The sequence below is a fragment of the Nothobranchius furzeri genome, chromosome 5 (assembly GCF_043380555.1).
Source record: "Nothobranchius furzeri strain GRZ-AD chromosome 5, NfurGRZ-RIMD1, whole genome shotgun sequence".
Classification (NCBI taxonomy): Eukaryota; Metazoa; Chordata; class Actinopteri; order Cyprinodontiformes; family Nothobranchiidae; genus Nothobranchius; species Nothobranchius furzeri.
In genome coordinates this window covers 13,672,927-13,698,246 of record NC_091745.1, presented here as the reverse complement: position 1 = coordinate 13,698,246, position 25,320 = coordinate 13,672,927, and the positions used below count along the sequence as shown (strand labels likewise).

Here is a 25,320-nt window from a genome sequence, read left to right as displayed (position 1 = left end):
TATCCGGCAACGGCGAAAATATCTTTTATTATTTTTTGGAAGAAATCCTTTTAGCGCTTCTACTTGTTGTTTTAAAGACATTCGAGTAATTTAGACCAGAGGAAAGAGCCGCAGCGAACTCTGCCGCTGTCTCTGTTGTTTATGAGAAGCTGAGCGTTGCTGTGTGTGACGTCAGCGACGCTGTAGTTTTTTAGCTGTAGTAAAAATGGAGTCTGACGACAGCGCAAACATCTTTCTTTAGAAGAAATCCTTTTAGCGCTTCTACTTGTTTTGTCCAAGTCATTTAGACCAGAGGAAAGAGCCGCAGCGAACTCCGCTTCTGTCGTCATGTTCAACTCGGCGTTGTGGTGTGTGACGTACGCTACTCAGCGCCGGTTGGCTCGGTTAGAATTCTCACGGGGTGGGGTTATTTGACTAGGAGAAGTCTCAGAGCCTTTCTCTGTGCAGTATTAAACAGAGGACGAGTCTGGCAGGCCAGGCTAGTTTTATATGGCACTACTTGTGAATAATTGGGAATTTGTCCTGTGTTGCTGTTTACAATATGCTGTCCTTAGAGCACGTAGCTGTGTGTAGCTAGCAAGCAAACAAACATGCACAAGCTGCTTACATTTAATCAGATAAGTAACTAACACACACCCAAACATCCCTAAACAAATCGATACTCAGAAAGACAAATGTTCAAATGTTTAACTCGGGTGCTTTCCATCTCTCCTGATCATTCTTGAGACGGTCCCGCACCTTCATTGGAGTCCAGCTGTGTTTCATTATACTGATTGGACTTCATTAAAAAAGCCACACACCTGTCTATACAAGACCTTGCAGCGGCGCTTTTCAATTCCGAGCCTCGAGGACCGGCATCCAGCATGTTTTAGTTTTAACCCTGCTTAAACACACCTGATTTCAATCAACAGGTGATTAACGGGCTTCTGCAGAGCCTGATAAGCTGCTGCACAGGTGATTCTAGTGTGTTGGACTAGAGAAACCACGGAAACGTGCTGGATACCAGACCCTCGAGGCCCGGAATTGAATAGCCCTGCCTTACAGCTCACAATGCACGTCAGAGCAAATGAGAATCATGAGATCAAAGGAACTACCTGAAGAGCTCAGAGACAGAGTTGTGGTAAGGTACAGATCTGACCATGGCTACAAAAAATGTCTGCTGCACTTAAAGTTCCTAAGAGCACAGTCGCCTCCATAATCCTTAAATCGAAGATGTTTGGGATGTTGGGGTTATTAGGAGCGAACAATTTGTAAGCTTTAACTTACTTTTGGATTCTTCAATAAATTCTGTAAATATGGGAATATTTACTGATTTATTAATTAATTAAGATATTCTTAGATATACGGGGCACCATTCCCCTTTAACCGGGGAAAAATTGAATCCAAAACTCTTATCAGTCTTTCTTGAAGTTCGTAGAATCCTCGGAGCAGAGACTTCTCTTCGACACAACAAAGCTACTGGAGACGAAAATCTGAATTTTATAACGTTTAATTAACAATTTGTCAAATGAATAAACAGTGGCATAAATGAATAATAACCATGTGATATAATAAAAGGATGTATATTCAAAATAATGTTCAAGGTGTTTTGTGTGTATGTATGTGTGTGTGTGTTTCTAAAATGGAGTCTGTATGCAAGATGGCTGACCCCTTTGTCTGGCTAAAGTGTGGGTGGCAACTTGCACTTTAACTTCCAAGGCACTTAGAATCATAAGTAACTTAACCTTAAATCACTCAAAACATTTCAAAGGATCATGAAACAACACAAAAGATTAATCACAAGTTAATATCTTTTAGTTTAACCACGTGGCCAAGCAGAAAACATTTAAAGATACCAAACAATGATCAATAAGCAGTTTATTCTTTCAAAATGACCCGACGGACGTGTTTGGGAACGAAAGAGGAAAACACGAAGCTACTTTTAAGCAATAGACGCGGTTTTATTGCTTATTCTGGACTATAGAGGAAACGGAAGAAGGAAAGAGAGAGAAGGAGATGAGTTTCTGATCACCAGAACAGTGAAGCGTCCCTCACTGTTTTGATTTGACGGTTCTCCGTGTTTCTCCGCAGTTTGGCGTCGTCCGTCGGCTTGATGGCTTTCTCCGCTGTTTTCGCGTTCTCCGTGAGTTTGACGGAGTTGCTGATTTTTCCAGCCCGGTTCTGTGTTCTTCCCTTCAGCAGCTAGAGCAGCGAGCGGTTGAACAGACCTGATGGCTTGTAGTTTAGTTTTCCCAGCGGTCCCGTGGGCTCAACTTGGGCACTTAGAGCTTCCGCGTGCTCAAGGGAGTCGGAGCGTTCGACAAGCGTGTCCTTACCGCCAGGTATCCTGGGCAAAAGAACGAAGTTTCTTTGTTTCGTTGATGATTTATAGCTTGAGTTCGCGGGAAAGCTCCAAGCTCCCGCCTCCCGCAGAACGTGTTTCTGGTATTAGGCGGTGACATCATCCCAATGCTTCCATGTGCAAAGGATCATGGGAAATGAAGTTTCTTGGCGCTGATGTGATTATTTGCTTTTCAGAGCAATTTAAGCACAGTCATGTTGGAGAAAATCACTGCATAGTAATTTCCTCATGAGGTCAGACCCTCAACATTCCCCCTTTTGGTTTCGGGGATCGCGCCCAAAGCTCGATCGTCGGAAGCACAGATGGGTTTGTTCCTCATGAACGTAGGTCGACTTGATTGTCGGAAGCACAGGTGGGTTTGTCCCTTAGGACGTTGGTCTCCTTGGACGCCTTTGTCTTTGGTCTTTGTCTTGGATCCTGGCGCCTTTGGTCTTTGTCTTTGTCTTGGATCCTGGTCAGGCACAAAACAAAAGAGGATAGGAAACGGGATAGTCCCCAACGCGCATAACGAGAAGAAGCCACTCACGCAGGTGGTACGCAATGATGATGTTGTCCATGCGAGAGGTAGTAGTGTAGAAGGAGGAAGGTCGGTGGGCGGTTAACTCCACAAGGGGACACAAAGGCATCTCACCGCCGGCCATACAGTTCAGTTTATGGAGCACGCGGTGATGTACGAGGTCCATAGTTCGCAAACGCGCATTGACCTATGTGGTCCCATGATTCCCCCCTTTTTGGTCCAAAGGGTGGATCAGGACAGTCTTTGGGCTAAAACAAGGACCATAAAACTAAGAGGTACTACAATGTGCTGGTGCGTCAGACAGAGTCGTTGACAAACTGAGCTGGGCCGGCACATAACCACTAGTTAATATGTGACCAAGTACGAAACAAAAATACAGAAAACCCAAAAAAAAAAACATATAACATCCAAGAAAATTCATAGCAACCTTGAGGTCTCATACAATACATTCTTAGGTCATACATTCAGTGTGTAGCTTATAAAGAATGTGACATACTGCAACACTCAGATAAATATGTGAGGTAGACTAAAATGAGAACTACTCTTAGGGTTACAGAATAACAAAGAAAATGTTGCTCACCCCCTTTAGACAGGTGTGGTACATTCGCGCTTGGAGTCTCCCCAAACGCGGTCACGAGGCACACCGTAGGTGAGCAAGTGCATCTTATCTTGGAGTTTCTTAACACTCATGTAGGCGGACTAAGCCATCACGGCCCTGATGAGCCATCCCATCCCCAGGGCGACCAATGTGCAGATTAAGGTGGTATAATCTGTGTCAATGTAGCGTCTTGGGTATCTATTCATGGGCATCAAAGTAAGTTCACGCGGGGTTTGTGTGAACTTAACAAATTTGGTTCCTTCAATCAGTAATTGTTGGTCAATTTCTAAATCGAAGGCAAAGTTATAACCCTGGAAAGCGTCCATGATCTCAATATCTGAGTCATGCTGTTCGAGGTTGAGATGATGGAGTGCCAGGTTTCTAGTTCAAAGTGGAAATGCCTACCGTCCTTTCAAATACCAATGTTCAGCATCGACTTAAACCTATAGATGTGAGGTGTCACAATTATGGGAACATGTAACAGGAAACCGAGTTCTAATTTTCTGCATCAACGTGAATGGGAATTGCACTACCTAGGCTGTACGCTAGGTGGATTAGTGAAAGGTGCACAGTAGAGGGGTAAGTACGGGGAAATACGACTTTCAACCAAGCTGTCTAGCGTGGAACTTACTTCCCTGAGCAGGTCCTGCATCAAATCTCTCACCACTCGTGTGTACACAATATCCTGATGTATGGTGTCAGACAAAGTCTTGATTGCACGTAGAGATTCATTAATCAGAGCAGAATGTAGGTTGACAGTTACAAGAGTACCCTGTAAAGTTTTAGTAAGTACTTCCTGTTAGCGTTCTAGGAGGAGGAGGTTCTCTTGGTTAGTGAAAGGGACGGCGGGGGGGCCTTGTTCTTTGTCGGTTAGTACATGTTAGTGGGTTAAACGTGCACTTTCCCCCCTTTCCATTTCCATGCATAGAACTATGTAGAGACTACGTCTACCTCCTGCGGGGAGTCTGGTCTCTGTACCCGCGGGGATGGTTTGACGTAGGGTTTGATTTGGTTCGCATGCACCCATTTGTAGACAGGCTCCTGTCTCGCTTTGGTGATGCGTAACCTGTATGCAACTGGAGAGAGTTTTGCCACGATCTCAAATGGTCCTGACCAGCAGGACAGGAACTTCTTAGCTTTGCGTGCCGGTTGGGCGAACCGAAAGTAGAATACTTTGTCACCCACCTCGTATTCGCGGCTGGTTGTCTTTTGGTCGTAGTAGGCTTTAGCGCCTTCTACGTTGGTCTCCAGTTTCTTCTGAGCGTGCGCGAACGTAGCTCTGAGGTGTGTTTTCAAGTCTGCCACATACTGATGAGCGGTATAGGCAGTGGCAACACTGACATCCTCTGGGTGATACAGGAGGTGCAGTGGTAGAGTCATCAGTCTGCCGGTCATCATCTCAAAGGGCGTAACCCCCGTGGATCGCTGGGGAGTAGACCGTATGGCCATCAGGACCAGAGGGAGCTTGACGTCCCAGTCCTTCCCTGTGGAGCAGACGTACTTTTTGAGCATGGAGACGACCGTGCGGTTCATCCGTTCGACCTGTCCGGATGACTGTGGGTGATAGGGGAGGTGGAATCTCACTTCCACTCCCAGAAGTTCAAACAGGGACGTCATTACACTGGATGTGAAATGAGTTCCCCGGTCAGAGTCAATGCAGAGTGGAAGTCCCCATCGACTGAAAACGTGGTTAATCAGCAGTACAGCGGTTGTGACGGCTGTATCGTTTGGCGCTGGAAGGCACTCAACCCACTTTGTGAAACTGCAAGTTACAATTAGCATATATTTGTTTCCTCTTGCCGATTTGGGAACCGGTCCAACCCAGTCGATCTGCAGGTGGGACCAAGGGAAGGTTATTCCCCTGCGTTGCAGTGGTGCTCTAGCAAGCGGCTGGGAGGGTTGAAACTGGGCACAGATGAGGCAGCCTTGGACATAGCTGTGTACGTCTTTGGACATCGACGGCCAATATGCTAACTCTGTCAGTGACGCGAGGGTAGCTTTTGCTCCGCGGTGACCTCCAACCGGAGTGTCGTGGGCGTAGGCAAGCATCACTCCTCTGTGGTCAAGTGGAACAACCCAGAGCAGCGGGCTGTGATCGTCACGCATGTAAACTAACAAATCGTTTTGTAGTTTCAGGTGTGCGAGTTGACGATGCAGGGTTACCAAATCTCGGCTTGCGCCAGTAGGTGGTGACGGTTGTTCAGGCATCGGGCCCTTTTGGAGAAGATCACTGATGAGCTTCAGGTCAGGATCTTGTTCCTGCATGGTGACTAGGTCCGCGTCCTGTGGTTTTCTGCCTAGAAACACGGGTACCTCAACAGTCCGAGGTTCGTCTGCCTGTTTAGCATGGCGACGAGTAATCGCGCAGACCTCGTGAACGGCCTTGGGTGGAAGCCACTCGTCTTTGAATTCCCAGCAGGTTCCCTGGTCAGCACCGAGCTTAGCAAGGCGGTCAGCTTCGTCATTACCATCTTTCTCCGGACCTATGGTCCTGGAGTGACCTTTGACCTTTTTCCAGTAGACCATTATGCCTTTCTCAGTGGTGAACAGATCACACGCTAGGAATAACTCCGAGTGTTTCACGTCTCTGTTCCTGGCGTTTTTCATGTGGTTCTCCTTCCACATGGGGAAGTGAGAAATGAAGCTGTGTCTAGCGTAGTTTGAATCTGAGCAAAGGACGATTTGAGTGATGTCCAAGGCTGCCACCTGCTGGAGGGTTATCAACACTGCAGCAATTTCGGCGTACTGACTAGACTTTTGGCCCAACCGGTAGTGATTTGGTTGCTTAGTGTCACAGTCCACCCAAACGACTCCAACCCCAGCACGGAGCTGGCCTTCGTGAAGGTAGGCGCATCCATCAGTGTAAACTTTCGGAAGCCCTTGGCAAACATTCTCATCAAAGTAGCGATGATTGGATGCGGTTGGGTAGACTGCGGCAGGTGTATCCAGGGGGCCCATGACGGAGTCAGAGTCACAGTGCTGGCAGCCTGCTAGCCCTTGTCCTAGCGCTAGCTTGGTGTTCTGACCATACTTGACCTCAATGTTGTATCCTTGGAGCACCATCATCCACGTCGCAATGCGGCTGTTTGACACTCTTCCTTCGCGCAGACGCTGGCTGTTAAGGAAGGTGACAGGCTGATGACACGTTTCAATGATCACTTTCTGTCCACCGATGTAACTACGAAAGTGTTCGACGGCCCAGACTGTAGAGAGGAGAGCTCTCTCGCAGTCTGAGAACTGGAGTTCCACCTTGCTCAGAGGCTTGCTGGCGTATGCCACAACTCTCATGTCCTGGTCGTGTTTCTGCTTCAAAGCAGTGCTCAGACAATGAGAGGAGAAAGTAGCCTCTATGTAGAACTCTTTATCCTTGTCTGGGTAAGCCAGACAGGGTGCGGACGCCAACTTCTGTTTTAGGAACTGGAAGGAGAGTTCTTGGGGTCTGTCCCACACGAAAGGTGTGTCGTTCCGAAGCAGCTCAGTAAGGGGCCTCGCTATTTCAGCGTACTCCTCAATGAACTGTCTGGAGTAGTTGCAGACTCCGAGGAAGCTCCTGAGTTCAGTCAGATTAGCTGGGGCTTTGATGTCCTGAATGGCCCTAATGCGTCCCGTTTGGGGCTCGACTCCATTAGGGCCCACCAGCAGTCCAACATACTCCACTTTGGTTCGACACCACTGTCCCTTGAGAATCGCCAATTTAGCTCCGGCGTCAGCGAGCTGTTGCAGCACGTGACGGAGCTCAACCAGGTGCTCCTCGAAGGTTCGACTCCTCATCAAGATGTCATCGACATATATGAGGTTCCCTCTGGAAGCAGCATCTGACATGGCTTTGTGGAGGAAGATGTTGAACTCTGCAGGTGAGTTAGAGTAGCCAAAGGGGCAGCGGTTCCAAGTATATTGGTGATTTCCAAAGGAGAAAGCCAGTTTATACTGGTCCGCCGGCTCAACCTTCATGGTCCAGAAGCCGTTGGCTACGTCAACCGTAGAGAAGAAACGAGCATCTCTGACTCTGGCTAGCTCTTGATCTAAATGGATCATAGGCCACCTGGAGAGAGGCACTTGTTTGTTCAATGCACGATAGTCTATGGTGAGACGCCATTTCCCAGTCGGTTTCAGAACCGGCCAGATGGGAGAGTTGTAAGTGGAGTTACACTCTCTGATGATGTTTTTCTCCTTCAGCTGATCGAGGATCTCCTGGACCAACTCATAAGCAGCGAGGGGAATCTTGTACTGGCGTACAAAAGTAGGAGGGGCATTCGGGTTCGTTGGAATGCGAACCGTATGCAGGTTTGTGAGTCCACAGTCCAGGGAGTCCCTGGATAAGACAGACTGAAACTCATAGAACAGGCTTCTAAGCTCTGCTCTCTGCTCCTCTGACTCCAGCGCATCCGCTTTGTCAAGCTGCTGGCTGACTTCGGCCTCGAAGCCGTCATAAGGTTCAGAGGAGGAGGGTCTCTGGTGTTCCGGGCTTTCAACCGGTGACTCAGAGGGTTGAGTATTTATTGCAAAAACCGTTAGACACTGACTGCCGTCAGTATCTAAGGTTGCACTGCAAATGGGTTCCTCAGGAAGGGCTTCATGCCGCTTGATGGTAATCATTTGTGAGGGGAAAGTACTGATTGTGTCTGCACCAACCTGTCTGTCGTTCAAGAACAACGGAAGTTGGCCGATCACGGGGACTGAAAGTTCGAAGTCATGGAATGAGCTATCTATCAGCATGCCCAAGGGCTTTCCTGCCGGCATGTGGATAGGACTCTGGGTCGGATTTTCGACCAACAAGTACGCAGAACGATTGTTCAGCTCCAAGAGTGGCGTGCCACAGACGGCTAAGTTGAGCTCCAAGAAGTGTGGTGATGGCTGGAAGAAGGCCTGTGTGCCTGGCAGCTTTTGATGCTTCATCAGAGTCAGACAAACAGGGACTCCTTTGACCAGTGGGGGCAGAACCGTGCTGGCCTCAACCACTGCACGGCAGGCCTGTGGAATGGTCTGTCCGGACAGCAAGTGTTCAGGGCCTTCTGAGCAAGGCTCAGAGGATGGTGTGGCTCGGGCCCAAAGGACTTGATTGCAAGTGTCCAGCTGGGCACCGAGTCGAACCAGCAGATCTGCTCCAATGAGTGCAGGTGGATCAAGCTGTGGTATGATGCTGAATGTATGTGTGAGCTGTCTTGCTCCAAGTTGGATAGTCAGAGAGCAGACCTCTGGCGCTTTCAGGAGCCTCTGCGGCCAAGTAGCTGACAAGAGTCGATGACTACGTGTCACATTGACCAGAAGGGGGTCCTTCTGACGCAGGTGTTCAAACGTCTGCTGGCTGATGGCTGACTTTTCCGACCAAAGAGCAAGGCGAGCATCTGAGATGTGGGTGCAGTTGATGGTAAGACCACCAACTATGTGTGGTGCATATGGCTGCAGGCTGACGTTCTTCAGCGAGCAGAGAAAAGATGAATGTGTGCGGAGAGGAGTTCCAGGAGCGGTTTCGTGCCTTTGCAGGCGGGCATCGTCTGTGGGAGCCGTAGGGAGGGGCATGACCTTGGAACAAGGGTTTTGCAGCTCACTTAGGCTGACTTCAAGAATGGAGGATGGTCGGCTGCTATCCGGGTTCCAGGGCTTAGGTGTGTCCACCTGGGCCCAAAGTTGACCCTTCTGGCAGTCGATGAGGGGAGCTAGACGTTCAAGCAGATCCTGACCAATGAGAAGTGGTTCAGTGTCTAGCTGGCAGGCATAAAACGGGTGAACCAGAGTCATGTCTTGGAAGGTGATGTCCAGCCACGCCTGGTTGGTGATACACTCCCGGGTCTGGGTGTAGCTGGTGATTTTCAGGTCACAGGGTTCTACCTGGACTGGTTTCCTGAGCGACCGCATGGTGTCAGACACGCGATGGAACAGTGTGGAGCACATCAGGGTGATTTCTGAGCCGGTATCCAGCAGAGCATCAACCTGTATGCACCCACCTACGTTGGTGCTACAGTACAAACGGCGAGCATGATCATGGTTTGTTAAGTCACCAAGGAACTTCAGAAATTTAGTATCAGGTTTCTCTGGGGGGTAGATTTCAGGAGACTCCTGTGATCTACCAGTAGTGTTCCCCCAGCTGATCAGGTAGGTCCTGGCCACGCTGGGGGGTTGAGCCACGCCTAGTCATGCGGACGTTGGCTCATGGTCTGGCTTCTTAGAAGAAGACTTTGGTACAGGGGTCTCATCTGCAGATCTCAGCTGTTCCTTCTGTTTAGCTAGGAACTGCTGAAACATCTCCTGGAGGTCGGCTTTGGTCAAGTACTCACCTGCGGACTTGTGTTCGGGACCTACCTGTGGGCGGCGCTCCTTAAACCTTCCACTGTTCCGACCTGCTTGCCGTTGGTTTTGGTTGGGCCACTTCCTGTCTGATTGTCCAGACCTAGGCGGCCAATCAGCACCCCCCTTCCCCTGTTGAGGAGATTGGGACTGCTCTCGCGGTTTAGCAGGTCTAGGTTTAGCAGATTTTGGCTTAGTGGGTGGAGCTTCTGTGCCTTCGAGCTCCAAACGCGGCTCGGCGTCGGGAGCAAGGTGCATGACGCGGTGATGTGCGTCAGGCTTTTGGGGCTTTCCGCCGGCTTCCCAAGCCTGTTGAGCGTATCCTAATCTCCTGAGTTGTCAGTTTTTTCATCCGACAATACATTGAGACTTCGGAGCGAACACACTCGTGCAGGTTGTGAATGAACAGGGATCTGAAGGCAGGGTCTTCCTCGAGCCCAGGGCCATTTCGACCTTGGAAATAAGCAGGAGTACCGATCTCGAATGTCAGGTGGTAGAGTTTCCATGAAACCGTGCACCATTCTAGATGTGGTTTTCCAAATTAGCTTGAGCTTTTCCCTTGAAGAGGGTGCTGGAAGATCAAGCAGACAACGTTCTATCTCCCTGAGATAATCGTCAACGTTGGATTCATTGGTGTTGGGATCAAAGCGTTCTATGTCTTTAGCTAGCGATTCAATTTGACGTACACGGAGCCCTGACTCACGGTACGGCGCGTCATCCTCTGACTCTGACCCACGGTCTGTCTCAGAGGGCGCTGGATATCGCTGGTGTGCTCTGGGCTCCCAATGTTCACTCCTGGGGCCCAAATCGGGGTCCGGCATGTTGTGGCGGGCTGCTGGCACGTCACGTGTGTGTCTTGGGAGGTCCTCCTCCCGGGGCACGTCTGCGTAGTGCAGCCTGCGTCTTTCAACTGGGGCTTCTGCGTAATACACTCTGTCCGGGTATGGACTGGCGTAGGATGCTTTGTCCTGCAGCTGGTTATCGGCATGCCAAATACCGGAATAGCTAGGATGGGTGGATGGTTGAGGTGCAGGTTGGGGTGCATAACCCCAATCGGCACCTTGCACCCTTCGTGGACTGGGGGAGCGGTCTAAATAGAGGTGCCGCTCGGCTGGTCGGCTTCTCACTGATTGAGAAGGCCGTGAAGATGAGGGTAGTGGTCCAACCTGGGGTTCGAGGGCGAACTGCCCTCGGCCCCTAGGTGGTCCTGAATGCCCTAGAGTGTGTGTAGGGAACGGGGCCGAAGGTTGGGACAGATAAGCTTCATCTCTCCCCTGCGGCATGCGTCCGTCCAGAGAGTCATGGTGTTTCCCCCCTTCCCACTGTCTGTTGTCATCAGCAGAGGGGGGCGGGGTCTCCTCCCCATCTTCCCCAGAATCTGTGCGGGTGTCGTCTTCCTCGATCAGCCTTCCATTTCGCTGTTTTTCAGCTAGCATACTCTGGAGGTTCATGATCTTCTGACCACGTTGAAGGTCTATCTGATAGAGGATCAAGGCTAACTTAGCCAAGGACACCTGGATTTGTTTTGTACCATCTATTTGATCAATTACAGCGTCAAGCTGTTCTTCAGTGAAATCCCTAGAAGGGTAGTCGGGTTCTCGAGCAACCGCGACCAGTTTGGACAATATTTGTCCAGAAAGTAGGCCAGGTTCATAGTCGTGGGCCGCAGCGCAACCTGGTTGCTGGGAGTTGGTCAGTTCACTACTCTGTCCCTCCATTTTAACAACCGAACCAAAAATAGCCTAGTAGAGCTCCTGCAGATAGCTCAAAGCTGCACCTTTTGGCAGCGACTGCTAGCTTTGTAGCAGAAAAACACTAAATTAACCTTTGTGCGCACAGGTTTTAGCGTTTTAAGATTGCACGGAATGCCGTGACTAACGCCTAAAATACTATTCCTTTCAGTATTTTAGCAAAAGCTGGTGCGTTGCCGTAGCAACGTCTTACAACACTTGCAGTGTTAAATGTGCTTATTATTCCTTTCAGAATATTAGCAGACAGGGTGTTATCAGTCTTTGAGTGAAGGTTTCAGTTAGTTATAATAGCCACTGTGAGTTAAAGTCACTAAATTAGCAGTTAATTTTAGCCTAAAAGGGTTAGTCAGAATCACTTACATACTGCACCTTTAATGAGGAACTGAATTTTAACCTAAAAGGTTAGCCAGAATTAATTACACGTTGCACCTTTAAGGAAAAACTGAATTTTAACCTAAAAGGTTAGCCAGAATTATTTACACGTTGCACCCTTAAGGAAAACTGAATTTTAACCTAAAAGTTCAACCAGAATTAATTTACACGTTGCACCTTTAAAGAAGCACTGAGTTACTGGTGAGAGTTCGATGCAGCTTCCTGCTCAGCGAAATCAGCACCACTCTGTTGCTGGTTCAAGGCTGAACAACTAATTATTTTTAATTCAAGCTCTTTGGATTTATTTGTTTGTTTGTGCCAAATAGAAATCTCTGTGTATCCAAGCCTCACACGGGGTACCAATTAATGTTGGGGTTATTAGGAGCGAACAATTTGTAAGCTTTAACTTACTTTTGGATTCTTCAATAAATTCTGTAAATATGGGAATATTTACTGATTTATTAATTAATTAAGATATTCTTAGATATACGGGGCACCATTCCCCTTTAACCGTGGAAAAATTGAATCCAAAACTCTTATCAGTCTTTCTTGAAGTTCGTAGAATCCTCGGAGCAGAGACTTCTCTTCGACACAACAAAGCTACTGGAGACGAAAATCTGAATTTTATAACGTTTAATTAACAATTTGTCAAATGAATAAACAGTGGCATAAATGGTTCTCCGTGTTTCTCCGCAGTTTGGCGTCGTCCGTCGGCTTGATGGCTTTCTCCGCTGTTTTCGCGTTCTCCGTGAGTTTGACGGAGTTGCTGATTTTTCCAGCCCGGTTCTGTGTTCTTCCCTTCAGCAGCTAGAGCAGCGAGCGGTTGAACAGACCTGATGGCTTGTAGTTTAGTTTTCCCAGCGGTCCCGTGGGCTCAACTTGGGCACTTAGAGCTTCCGCGTGCTCAAGGGAGTCGGAGCGTTCGACAAGCGTGTCCTTACCGCCAGGTATCCTGGGCAAAAGAACGAAGTTTCTTTGTTTCGTTGATGATTTATAGCTTGAGTTCGCGGGAAAGCTCCAAGCTCCCGCCTCCCGCAGAACGTGTTTCTGGTATTAGGCGGTGACATCATCCCAATGCTTCCGTGTGCAAAGCATCATGGGAAATGAAGTTTCTTGGCGCTGATGTGATTATTTGCTTTTCAGAGCAATTTAAGCACAGTCATGTTGGAGAAAATCACTGCATAGTAATTTCCTCATGAGGTCAGACCCTCAACAGGGACAACTAGAACCGTTCCTAGAGCAAGTCGTGCGGCCAAACGGAGCTACCCGGGGAGAAGGGCCTTGATGAGTGAAGTAAAGAAGAACCCAGAGATCACTGTGGTTGAGCTCCAGAGGTGCTGTCAGGAGATGAGAGAAAGTTGTAGAAAGTCAATCATCACTGCAGCTGTCCACCAGTCAGAGCTTTATGGCAGAGTGGCCCGTCGGAAGCCTCTCCTCAAGCCAAGACACATGAGAGCCTGCATGGAGTTCTCATAGCTTGGTTCTTTTGGTTTAAGTTTGCTCAAAGAAACCTGAAGAACCCCAAGATGGTAAGAAATGAGATTACCTGGTCTGATGTGACCAAGATAGAACTTTTTGGCCTTAATTATGAGTGGCATGTGTGGAGAGAACAAGGCACTGCTCTTCACATGTCCAACACGGTCCCCACAGTGAAGCATGGTGGTGGCAGCATCATGCTGTGCGGGTGTTTTTCAGCTGCAGGAACAGGACGACTGGTTGCAATCAATGAAATGATGAATGCGGCCAAGGACAGAGATATCCTGGACCAGAAACCTATCCAGCGTGCTCAGAAACCTCAGACTGGGCCAAAGGTTTACTTTCCAACATGACAATGGCCCAAAGCAAAGGGCTAAAATAACAAAGGAGCGGCTTCACTGCAACTCTGACAGTTCTTGATTGGCGTTACTTAAACCCCTTGAGCATCTCTGGAGAGACCTAAAAATGGTTGTCCACCAACGTTCACCATCTAACCTGACAGAACTGGAGAGGATGGCAGAGGATCCCCAAGTCCAGGTGTAAGAAACTTGTTGCGTCTTTACCGAGAAGGCTTAAGCCCCCTTCAGACAGGCCATGAAAAACGGAAATGTTCGGGACTCAGTCCTTAAGACCTTTGTGTCTGAATACAAACATCCGGATAACCTTTTCCGTAATTAAACCAGACGAAGCCCCTAGTAACAGGACCGGACTTGTCACAGACAGGGTGGCTGCTTCAGATTGGTGAGGTCGAGTTCTGGACAGGGAGGAGCGGACCAGGGGACGCCGTGCGCACCTAGATAGCTCGCTCCTGTAGCATGCGGCGAACCATGGCAGCTCGCCTCCTACGGTACCGTCTAGATGCGCGACGGAGCGCTTCACACCGCTTCTGTGATTCCTTTAACCATTGAGCTTCTATCTCTTCATCTGCCATGTTTGACTGAATGGCTTTGTTTGGGTAAATGACACATGTACGCCCGCCGCACTATGTTTACGCAATATCTGGGTACAGCCTTCCCCCCCCTCCCCCCCAGACATCTGGAACTTTTCCCTACTGTGTGAAGGCAGCCGAAAGGACAAGTTCAGGTACAAAGTGGTGCGTCTGAAAACACAGTTCTGGTTAAAAACCTAACTGAATTGTCCACACATTTTCCAGATTGTCAATCTGAAAAGGGCTTTAGTTTTTCAGTCAGTATGGGGTGCTGTATGTACATTAATGAGGAAAAAATTAATATAATTGATTTTAGCAAATGGCTGTAATATTAATGAGTGAAAAATTGACAGTGGTCTGAATACTTTCCATATGCAATGTATGATAGATATGTGATGTTGGCACTCTAAATTTTATTCATTTTTTTGTCTTTTCTATTCTTTATTATTGTATATCAATATCGATTTATATAGGTATCGGAAATTAAGAGTTAGAAAATATTGGTTTAAAACGCCAGTATTGAGCATCCCTAGTTGAGGTAATGAAGACCAACTACTAAAGTTATACAAGAATAAAATAAATGTTCATACCTCCATTTTAAATGTCTGGAATGCAGGGATCTTAGGGAGTGCTTGGAATCTGTGTAAATTGTTCACTTTAAATGTGACATTTGAATGGCTTTGAAAATGCTTAAATCTGTGAAAGAAACTGGTCCTATAGCACAAGAACATTATCTATTAAAACATAGGAAGTTACATGATTGTTTTTGACACGTGATCAGGTAATGTGTGAGTCATCATGGAAAATCTTCAGAAATTTTGTTTTTGGTTTTGGCAAAGATGTAAAAAATCAGCAAAAGTTACCTGGGAAACTGGTAATCTTGGTGTACACTCATTGTTTATAATGCAGCAGGCCTGCATGTGTCACTTGTTCTGCTTTTCAGAAAAATTCCAACAGATGGAGCCATAAAATAAGTCTTCTGAAAAGGGTGTTCTCGGAGAAAAGACCGGTAGACATTTTGTAAATGATGGCTTCTAATTCATAGGTTTTTTATTCTTCTATTTCAACAGCAAAATAAGTCATCTAAATTTATTGAAAGCTGAATTCAGGACTGAAACATGAATGTATAATGGACAGTGTTTCCCAACCCTGGTCCTCAGGGAACACTGTCCTACATGTTTTCCATGTCTCTGCTTCAGCACATCTGATTTACATTGGCTCCTCAGAAGGACATTAAGTGCTGCAGATGCTTGTTAATCACTCATTCATTTAAATCAGGTATGTGGCAGCAGGGAAACACTGTTTTTTAAAAGGGCAACATGGAAAACATGAAGGACAGTGTGCCCTGACGACCAGGGTTGGGAAACACTGTTTTAGGCCATGCCCTGGATGAGTAGCGCTGGATCAGACCCAGTGAAATAGGAATCTTACAGGCCCTAGGCTGAAAGCAGGATTGAGTTATCTTTTGTTGGTTCAAGCACATTTGTTTTGTTTTTCACTGATTTTAACATTCACCAGACTCTGCCATCACAGTTTTAATCTTAGAAAACCAGAATATTGGAGACATTTAGCCAAAATGTTCAGTTTGTTGGTGTTCCAAAGTTTATTTCTGCATGATGGAGTTTGATCCAGTTCATTCTTTTAACCAACTTTGATTTCTTATTGAAGTTGACAACACTTAAGTCACTACATTTGTAGTGGTTGCTAGTAAGAATGAATGCCTTGTAAGTTGTATTCTGGGGGAAAACAAGCTCAGATGCACTTGTTTGAGGAACTAGAAGTAAATCAGATCAGAGGAGAGTTTCAGACAGCAAACTTTAGAGTCTTATTTACTGATATTTGGATATCTCTCCTCTTGATTTGGATAAGAGGAACGTGACTATCACTGACTCTGTTTTCTTTGCATCATTGATGTTAATCTCTATAAATAACACAAGACTGAAGGTGTTCTGCTGTGTGGTGGAGTTGCTAATGCTAACAATTAGCTTCTACTAGCCGAATTATCTGCCGTTTCCTGGACGCTAAACCAACAACAGCCTTCCCCGTTGTTAGTCAGGATGGGTGAGTCCATGAATGTTAAGTGACAGTGTGACATAGATCTGTCAGGAGTTTCAAATCCTAAAGTTTCACCATCTATTTCCTATCAGAAGCTACTGCAGGAGGTGTAGGAGACTATTTTCATTTTCAGCCTGCATGACAAACTCAGAGCAACTGATTATTATCAGAAGAAGAAAAAAACATTTTTAAGCCAGAACCTCACTAGGCTATGTATGACTTTTGGTGAAAAAAATGAGAAAAATAATTGTGCTTGTGAGTTTCCTAAATGTTTCAAAACATTCCCAAGGGTTCTCTGTTCTCCGCACATAAGTCGTAGAGTGTCACACTAGTGTCACTGTGATGTCACTTTAATTTTGAATGTGTTCAAATTATGAACGAGTCAAATGTTTTCTCAAAACTGTTGCTGGCATCTCAAACCTAAACCAACTTAGTTTCCCAAATCAGAGCATGTAAATGTCAGATAACCTTGTATGGAGATGGGTGACAATTTCTGAATTAAGGTGGTTATAAAATTATGAATAAAGTAGGACTTTTTGTGGCTACATGACAATAAATGTTTTATGAAAGATGCAATTTGTTTGCAACTGCATCATATGCCCAACATAAGCTAATGGTGGGAGATGCATCACAATTATGAATTTCTACCTTTAAATTACTTCACACTGGTGATGCACCAGTATGACATTTTTGGGCCAATATTGAATATTAAGGTCACTGTTATGGCCGATAACCAATATTTGCCAATATCAATATACTGACATTAATGCTTCTAAATTCAGCTGATTTTGTATAGAATAAAAATAATTAAAGCTGAATTGACGTTATTATGCACACACGCCACGCACACACACCTCACACATTTACGCTTTACAATCACTGTGACATGACTATACAAATACACACTACCCCCCTCACCCTCTGAAACAGGCAAACAAATGGTGTCAAATGGAAAAGATATCGGTTGATAATATCGGCCTGTTAATTATTATTATTTTTTTATTTTATTTATTTTCTATCGGACCAATACCGATATTTTAAAAAATTACTAAGATTGTCCGATACCGATATTGATGCCGATATGTTGTCCATCCCTACTTCACACCTTCGGGTACAGAAGTTTTACTGTTCCTAGTTTTAGTTGTTTATACTGGCACAGTTGTAACTGTGACATTACCTTTGTTAAAGTGGAACATTTTGGTCGATGCTATTGTGTCTAAAGTACTCTGTAAATAAATCTGAATTGGATTGGAGGTTGCCAAGCATTATGTAGGAAAACTATGATTTCAGTACAAGAAAAAGGCTTTTTCTTCACTAAGAGATCAATTAATGAAGTTTTATTGGAAGTAAAAGCATACTGGGTAGAAATATGCATCCATAATCTTAGAATCACGTCTCAACCCTCTAGATTTAAACAGTTCGTGAAGAGCCTACAGATTTCCATCCCTAACGTGACCCAGCCAGATATTACTTACAAACATGACAAATCTGTGGGATTCCAACTGAATATTGAAATATTTTCTCACAATTTTTGTCTCCCAACATTCACGACCCAGTGAAATACTGCTCTACTCCATCCACACGCCATTTTAAAATACCAACCCAATTTTTCTTAGGGTGGAGCAGATCTAGTATGATGTATGAAGTCACCCCGCTCTGTAAGACGCATTCATTAAGTGGATAGAATATATCGGTTGTTTCTGTTCGTGAGGAACCTTGAAGAGACGCCACCTCTGCCACACACACACTTTCGCCCACCCACATACCCACCTACACGGTATTTAGCCAGGTGGTGTTGCAGAGGTTATAAATACTTCTCCTCTGGAAAAGATCTAACCTCACACTCCAAACACACCGTGCTGTGGTGTGTGTGTAACCACAACTGTGACCAGCTGTTACTTGTAGTTTCAGTAAATCTGTTCATTATTTCTTTACGGAATAGGTTCATTTAATAATATTAAAACTATTGTAACAAATGGCCCCTCCTACTGTGTAGGATGGTGTTTAAATGCGTATATTAACAGATATGTGGATGGTGAGGTGTGCCTGTGCTGAGCTCATGAGTCCATGTCTAAAAGCTTCTCTTCTCTCTGCTGCAGAACTGTGATGAGCGGTTCCAGTACAAGTACCAGCTGCGCTCCCACATGAGCATTCACATCGGACACAAGCAGTTCATGTGTCAGTGGTGTGGCAAAGACTTCAACATGAAACAATATTTTGATGAGCACATGAAAACACACACAGGTGAGAACTAAAGTTGTCTGTCTGCTCCCCACATGAAAAGGTCCGATGTACAAGTATCCAGAGCACAAAGTTTTGTACAAGCCTTCACAGAAGGATACCAAAGTACATTGCCCAGCCCCCCCAAATAAAGATGCCACCATAAAATAGGTCACACCATCTAAAACTTTGTTCGACCACCTTTAGCTTTGATTACAACAAACATTCGCTGTGACATTGTTTCGATAAGATTCTGCAATGTCACAAGATTTCTTTCCATGTGTATAGTAGCTGTTTCTCTATTTTTTTTTCACGTTATATGATTATTTTATCATGATTATATTCTTACGTCCTACATTTACCTATCTCTTATTTTTCTTTCTTTTTGCGCCCATTACCGCAGCTATTTCCTACTGTTGTGATTTTGCGCACATATGGCAATAAAACCCTTCTGATTCTGATTTCATCCAGCATTGCATTAATTTTTCACCAATATCTCGTATTGTTGATGATGGTCTAAATCAGGGGTGTCAAACTCACTTTAGCTCACGGGCCACATTGAGGGAAATCTAGTCCCAAGTGGGCCGGACCGGTAAATTAAAAACAACTTCAGATTGTTTTCTTTGTTTTAATACAATCAATATAAAACAAGGCTGGAGCCTGAGGACAGTGTATCCAAAATTGTACAAGTACAACACCTAAAGTGTAATTGAAAATTTGAAAGAAAAAAAAATCAATAAATAAAAAAAACATTCCTTAGCGATTCAAAGAACTTACAGATCACATGGCTAGATCAGTTTCATGTAGCACTTAAAATATATTTGACTCACTTTACATCGTTTAGCTTTCACCGGCACATCAGTATCAGAAGTCACATCCTGAGTGGCGGCCAACTTCAGGATGTGATTCAAGTTCTTGTGTGGGCCTTGAGCGCAGCTTTGTTTTATTTATACTCATTACAGAGAAAACTTGCTCACAAAGATAAGTTTATTTTCACTCTACATTGTAAAGTATGAAAATAAAGTTTACACAACCATCTCGCGGGTCGGATTTAACCTGCTTGCAGGCCAGATCCGGCCCACGGGCCGCATATTTGACACCCCTGGTCTAAATGCTGTACAAATCCTTCTCCAGCACATCCCAAAGATTCCCAATGGGGCAAAGGTCTGGATATCTCATGCTTCCTGAACCACCCTTTCACACTTAGAGCCTGATAAATCCTGGCTTTGTCATCTTGGAATGCGTGTCATCAGGGAAGAAAACATCCATTGATGGAATAACCTGGTCATTCAGTATATTCAGGTAGTCAGCTGACCTCATTCTTGGAGCACATCCTGTTGCTGAACCTAGACCTGGTCAACTGCAGCAACCCCAGATCATAGCACTGCCCCCACAGGCTCATACAGTAGGCACTACAGTAGGCATGATGGGTGCATCATTTCATCTGCCTCTCATCTTACTCTGATGCACCATCACTCAGGAACAGAGTTTTTAATAATGCGTTCAACAGTTCTTAACCCAATCTTAGTGGTTTCTGCTATCTCAGATGTTTTCTCTTCTCTGCTTGTTGCATGCCAATGATCCTTCTCAAACAGACTAACATCTTTTCTATGACCATAAAATATGCCTTTCCACATGGTTGCAACTCAATGCACCAGTTGGGGTTAAATAACTTGTTGCCAGCTGAAAGATAATTTTTCATGCAGTAAATATCCAATGGGAGGCTTCTGCCTGTTTGCTTAGTTAAAACCAGGTGGCAACTTTTGGTCAGGCAGTGTATATGTTACAGCAAAAGTAGTTTTGTGATTCTTTAGGGTGGCTGGAACTGGAGCTTTAGGTTTTGTAAGAATGTATGGGCTTTATTCTTGTGGGGGAAATGGTGTCCATCAGCTTGTAGTTAATGTCCACAGATCTGGTTGCAAGATATAAGTATGAATATACTGTGTTCTATAAATAAACATGTCAGCTTGGTAGGTCCTAGTGTGGGGAAATTATTTCATGTTGGCCCAAAAAATACCAGAGATTGTGCAATCTGTTTTTTTACTGTTGATCACTGATCCAAATCACATGGCTTGACCATCTTTTTTTTCTATGTAAGTGCTACTGGCTACATGAACAGGTAAAAAAGGAACAACATTGACTTAATTTAGACAAAAACATGTTTTATTATTTTTATTTTTTTCAAGAGAAAAAAAAACTTGCAGCACAATCAGTGTGTTTGTTTTCTGACCACAACTTCTAAAGCGGGGAGTACACTACAAATTTTTCCACTCGTAATTTTCTCAAACTGTACAACTTCTTGCAGAACAAAGGTCACGAGTTAAGATCTCACACTTTACTACTCAGTGAGGTATGACTACTCACAGTGTATGTATGGTAGCAGCTAGGGATGCATATTGGTGAAATTCTGGCAATACAATGCGTATCACAATACAGGGGAGACTAAATGATATATCACAATATATTGCAATACTTGCAGCCAGATGATATTCACAATTTTTTAGACTGAATTTATTGTAGGAAAATTCAATAAACGGTCCAAACTGATCTGTAACATGTTTAACATGAGGTATCTGAACCATAATCGAGGGCTTTACATTTCAATGCTGGAAACAAAACCTCCTTGCACACTGCTGCATGCGAGCGGTGTTTGAATTGCACCAAAAGAATAGAAAATTCACAAATGTTTTCATACACATACTAATAACATAATATCTAAGTACATAATATCACAGGAAAAAAATCATGATATATTGCCATATCGATATTTTCCTACATCCCTACTAGCAGCATGACAGATCTAAAAATAGTTTTTACAAAACACGTCGGACTTTCGAGTCCGAAAACCCAGAGGTCCTGGGATTGTTGTTTTTGTTCATGTCTGTTGTTCTTCAGGCTTGCCGTAGTTGTAGGAGGGGTTTATAGTGGTTGGAGAAGAAGGAATAAAAAGAGGCAGTAAATCGATGTCTTCAGATCTGTTTTATTTGACGTAGTCACTGCAAATGCTCTTTCTTGACAATCCTTGTAATTGTGTGCAGAGAAAAGTGTAAAATTAAAAAGACGTGTGTGACACGGAAATACCTGGGCAGCCGAGTTAATGTCGTGTGAATATTTCGGGTACTTTTTGGGTTGCAGCTTTGCTTCAACAGTGCGATACATTCACAAGAGAGGAGAAAAATATCAATCATGTTTGATATTTGTATGACTGCACGGTTGCAGATTGGGAGCTGGTCATGAGGTGTTGATCACTTCTCGTTATCCCAGAGGTGTCAAACTCATTTTAACTCAGGGGCCACATTGAGGGAAATCTAGTCCCACGTGGGCCGGACCGGTAAATTAAAAACAAATTCAGATTGTTTTCTTTGTTTTAATACAATCAATATCAAACAAAGCTGGAGCCTGAGGACAGCATATCCAAAATAGTACAACACCTGAAGTGTACTTGAAAATTTGAAAAAAATCACAAAATCAATAAATAATAAAAACATTCCTTAGTGATTCAGAGCTTACAGATCACATGGCTAGATCAGTTTCATGCATCACTTAAAGTATATTTGACTCATTTTACTTTACATCTTTTAGCTTTCACCAGAACATCAATATCAGAAGTCACATCCTGAGTGGCGGCCAACTTCAGGATGTGATTCAAGTTCTTGTGTGGGCCTTGAGCGCAGCTTTGTTTTATTTATACTCATTACAGAGAAAACTTGCTCGCAATGATACGTTTATTTTCACTCTACATTGTAAAGTATGAAAATAAAGTTTACACAACCATCTCGCGGGCTGGATTTAACCTGCTTGCGGGCCGTTTCCGGCCCGCGGGCCGCATGTTTGACACCCCTGCGTTATCCCCTGTATACTACACGATGCAAACCACGCCCTGACCTCAAAGATTCTCATGCTAAAGGAAAATCAGACAGTGTACGCAGAGTGTACACTGTCCGAGTAGAGTTGAAGAAGCTTCTTGGTCAAAGTGTTGATCAGAATTTGATGATGTATATCTTTTGCAGAAATCAGCCACAAATGATCGCGGGGCAATCCATCATAACATTCCTTAACTATAAACCAATAGTCTGTCAATTAACTAGTCAAAATGAGGAGTTTGTTGCATAACAGTTTTCCATACAGCAGCATATTGCTGTGCCATTGCTGTGGGTCATTTTAAAACACTCAGCTAGTTTAAAACGGACCCTAAATAGAACTTGTAGAGCTTGATGTTTGAATCAAAAACAAATGGAGTCACAACCTTGAACATTTGTTATGAGATGACTCAGATGAGTCTTTAAAAGCAACAGGAAATATGTAAATGCATCACATGCCACCACTTTTCTCACCAGTTTTAAGCAAGAGTCGAAGAGTCTAAATCAACTCCACTGAGGGCTAAACACTTCATTCATGACACTAGAATGATTATGTACTTTAATGAAACAACAAACACTGGCAGATCTGATTATATACCCAACAAACCCTGTGGGATGCAGGCTCAGGGGTCTGGACTCCGCAGCGAAGGCCTTTGAATTAGTCCTGACTCGTTTCTGTCTGATCCTCCATAGTTTTTTCTCTTTCCGGTTACTTCTTTGGGATTGTTTTCTTTCCTCTGCCTTGTGCAGAGGGGACTCGTTCAAAGCTGAAATCATTTGCAACAGGCTGTTCTGTTCTTGGATTCAATCCTGCTTCTCTCCTTCAAGATTTTCTTCCAGCCTCCAGATTATTCTTTAGTTTTTTTCAGTCAGCACACAGGCCTTTTCATGCTCCCATATGTTATCTTTTTAACTGATTTTCTGTTCGCTCCAGAGTGAGTTAAGGTTTGGAAATGTCTTCGACTTTTGTGCCCAGGGGGAGTTCTGCTGATTTTGTTCTTGTTCTCTCAGCAGTCAGAGTTGCTTTTAGCTGTGTCTCTTTGTCTGTGTCCCAGAATAGCGGTTTATTTTCTTGTTCACCTATCTGACATTGACGTACATTTGTATTTTTCTCAATCTGAACAGTTTGGCCTTCAAGCTGCTTTTTGGTTCACATGAATTTCCCACATTTTTGTTACATTGTGGACATGAGCACCTCAACTTTGTGTTTCTTTAAGGCTCTCTTTGTAAAAGTTCTACTTTGTGTTGCTTTGGGTTCTGTAACTCTGTATTCTTGATCCATTACATCAGATTCTGCAATTCAAGGGCAGAAATGTCAAGTTTTTGTGATCAGACTCTGGTTTTAAGTTGACCAATAAAAATGCACCCAGGTATTGACATGGAAAAACAAGTGGGGAAAAAAGTGCAAGAGTAGAATTAACAATATTAGGAACAACAAAAGCTATACGCAAGAACACTTCTGTTTGGAATTCCGTTTGGAGTTTAATAAAAGAAGTTTTTACGCAAACGTATTGTCCCTTTCATGGTTGCCTCTCATAGGTATTGTTAGTAGATATGTTATTTATTTTCATACAGGTATCAGGTAGAAATTATTTTATTTTCTGTTGTTGTTGTTGTTGTTTTTTTACTTGACAATTTGAGGCAATGATGTGGCACATTCCATGCATGCATCATGTGGGAGTGGAAACTGTCAGGTGAATGTTGGACTAGGGTGTGTATAGTGAAGCAGTCGTTGGTGCTCTTTTATGTAGAGATCATTCGCCTCTGTTGCTGTTGAGGTTGTGTTGCTCATTCTACCTGAGCCAAACATCTGTAAAGTTGGTTGTTGTAGCTTCCTGCTGCAAATCATGCTAGTCAACTGACAAGTAAACTAGAGGTGGGCGATATACTGAAAATGTATCAATATCAAAATGTACGTCTAGTATCGATGTAATTTGCCCATGTCAATAAATTAGGTATTTGGGGGGGGGGGGGGGGGCATGGTATACCGCCCCTCCATGGGCTGCCACCTTAACCTAGTGGAGGGGTTTGAGTGTCCCAATGATCCTAGGAGCTAAGTTGTTTGAAGCTTAATTCTTCTGGTTGGCTCACCTATTGAAAACGGGTCCTAGGTGAGGGATCAGACAAAGTGCAGCCCAAATGCCCCTTATGACGACAGATATCAATGGAAATTGTGTTCCCTCGTCCGAACGCGGTTCATCGGGTCCCCCCTCTGGAGGTTGGTAGGAGTGGCTACCGAATTCAGTACTTTTTAAGACACTGACAGTGCTCCATAGTATCGACTGAGTACCGATTCTCATCATATGAAACAGTGCCTTGTTTTGGTACCTGACCTTCATAACGAGAAATTGCGAGACTATGATTTGCCAAGATAGACAGCAGCACCGGCGCAAGAGCGTAATGTCTTCAGTCACTGTGGGCGAGCTGTAAACAGAGCAAGCAGCATGCATGGCAGAGAGGAAGCATTCTGAAATTTGGGTCCACTTCACTAAATGGGACGGGTAACTAGATGATGATGAGACCAGCAACAACAATCTAATTGAGGCATCATCTTAATGTGCTCCGGTAGGTAAATAAAATGTTTAGGATAACAGTAGCTTGATATGTTACCTTCCGTTCAGCTAATGGTGCGTTCACTTTCTCCACGAAACTACGAAATTCCGACTACAAGAAAGTGAACGTGCTCTAAAGTTTGGGTCCACATTAGGGCTGAACGATCTAACGTTTTTGGACCGAAATTGCGATTTCAAACAGCACGATCACGTGACCATCAAAGCTGCAGTTTTAGCGGTTTTGACTGATCCAGGATTAGTTGTGTAACCTTTTTTTTTTTTTTTTTTTTACATCCGGGTTTTCCCCGTGTTTTGGCAGTGGCAAAAGCCAGCGCAGGTGAGGCGTCCACAGGGTGTCCGCGGGG

General features: G+C 44.6%; 1 protein-coding gene across 1 annotated transcript in view; it reads left to right on the top strand.

The window, feature by feature from the left end:
* Positions 1-25,320, top strand: part of znf652 (zinc finger protein 652) — a 56,818-nt gene that overhangs the window by 19,049 nt on the left and 12,449 nt on the right. The window contains exon 5 of the mRNA XM_054740263.2: positions 18,423-18,567. Coding sequence (XP_054596238.1) covers positions 18,423-18,567 — 145 coding nt within the window. The remainder of the gene's footprint in view (positions 1-18,422; positions 18,568-25,320) is intronic.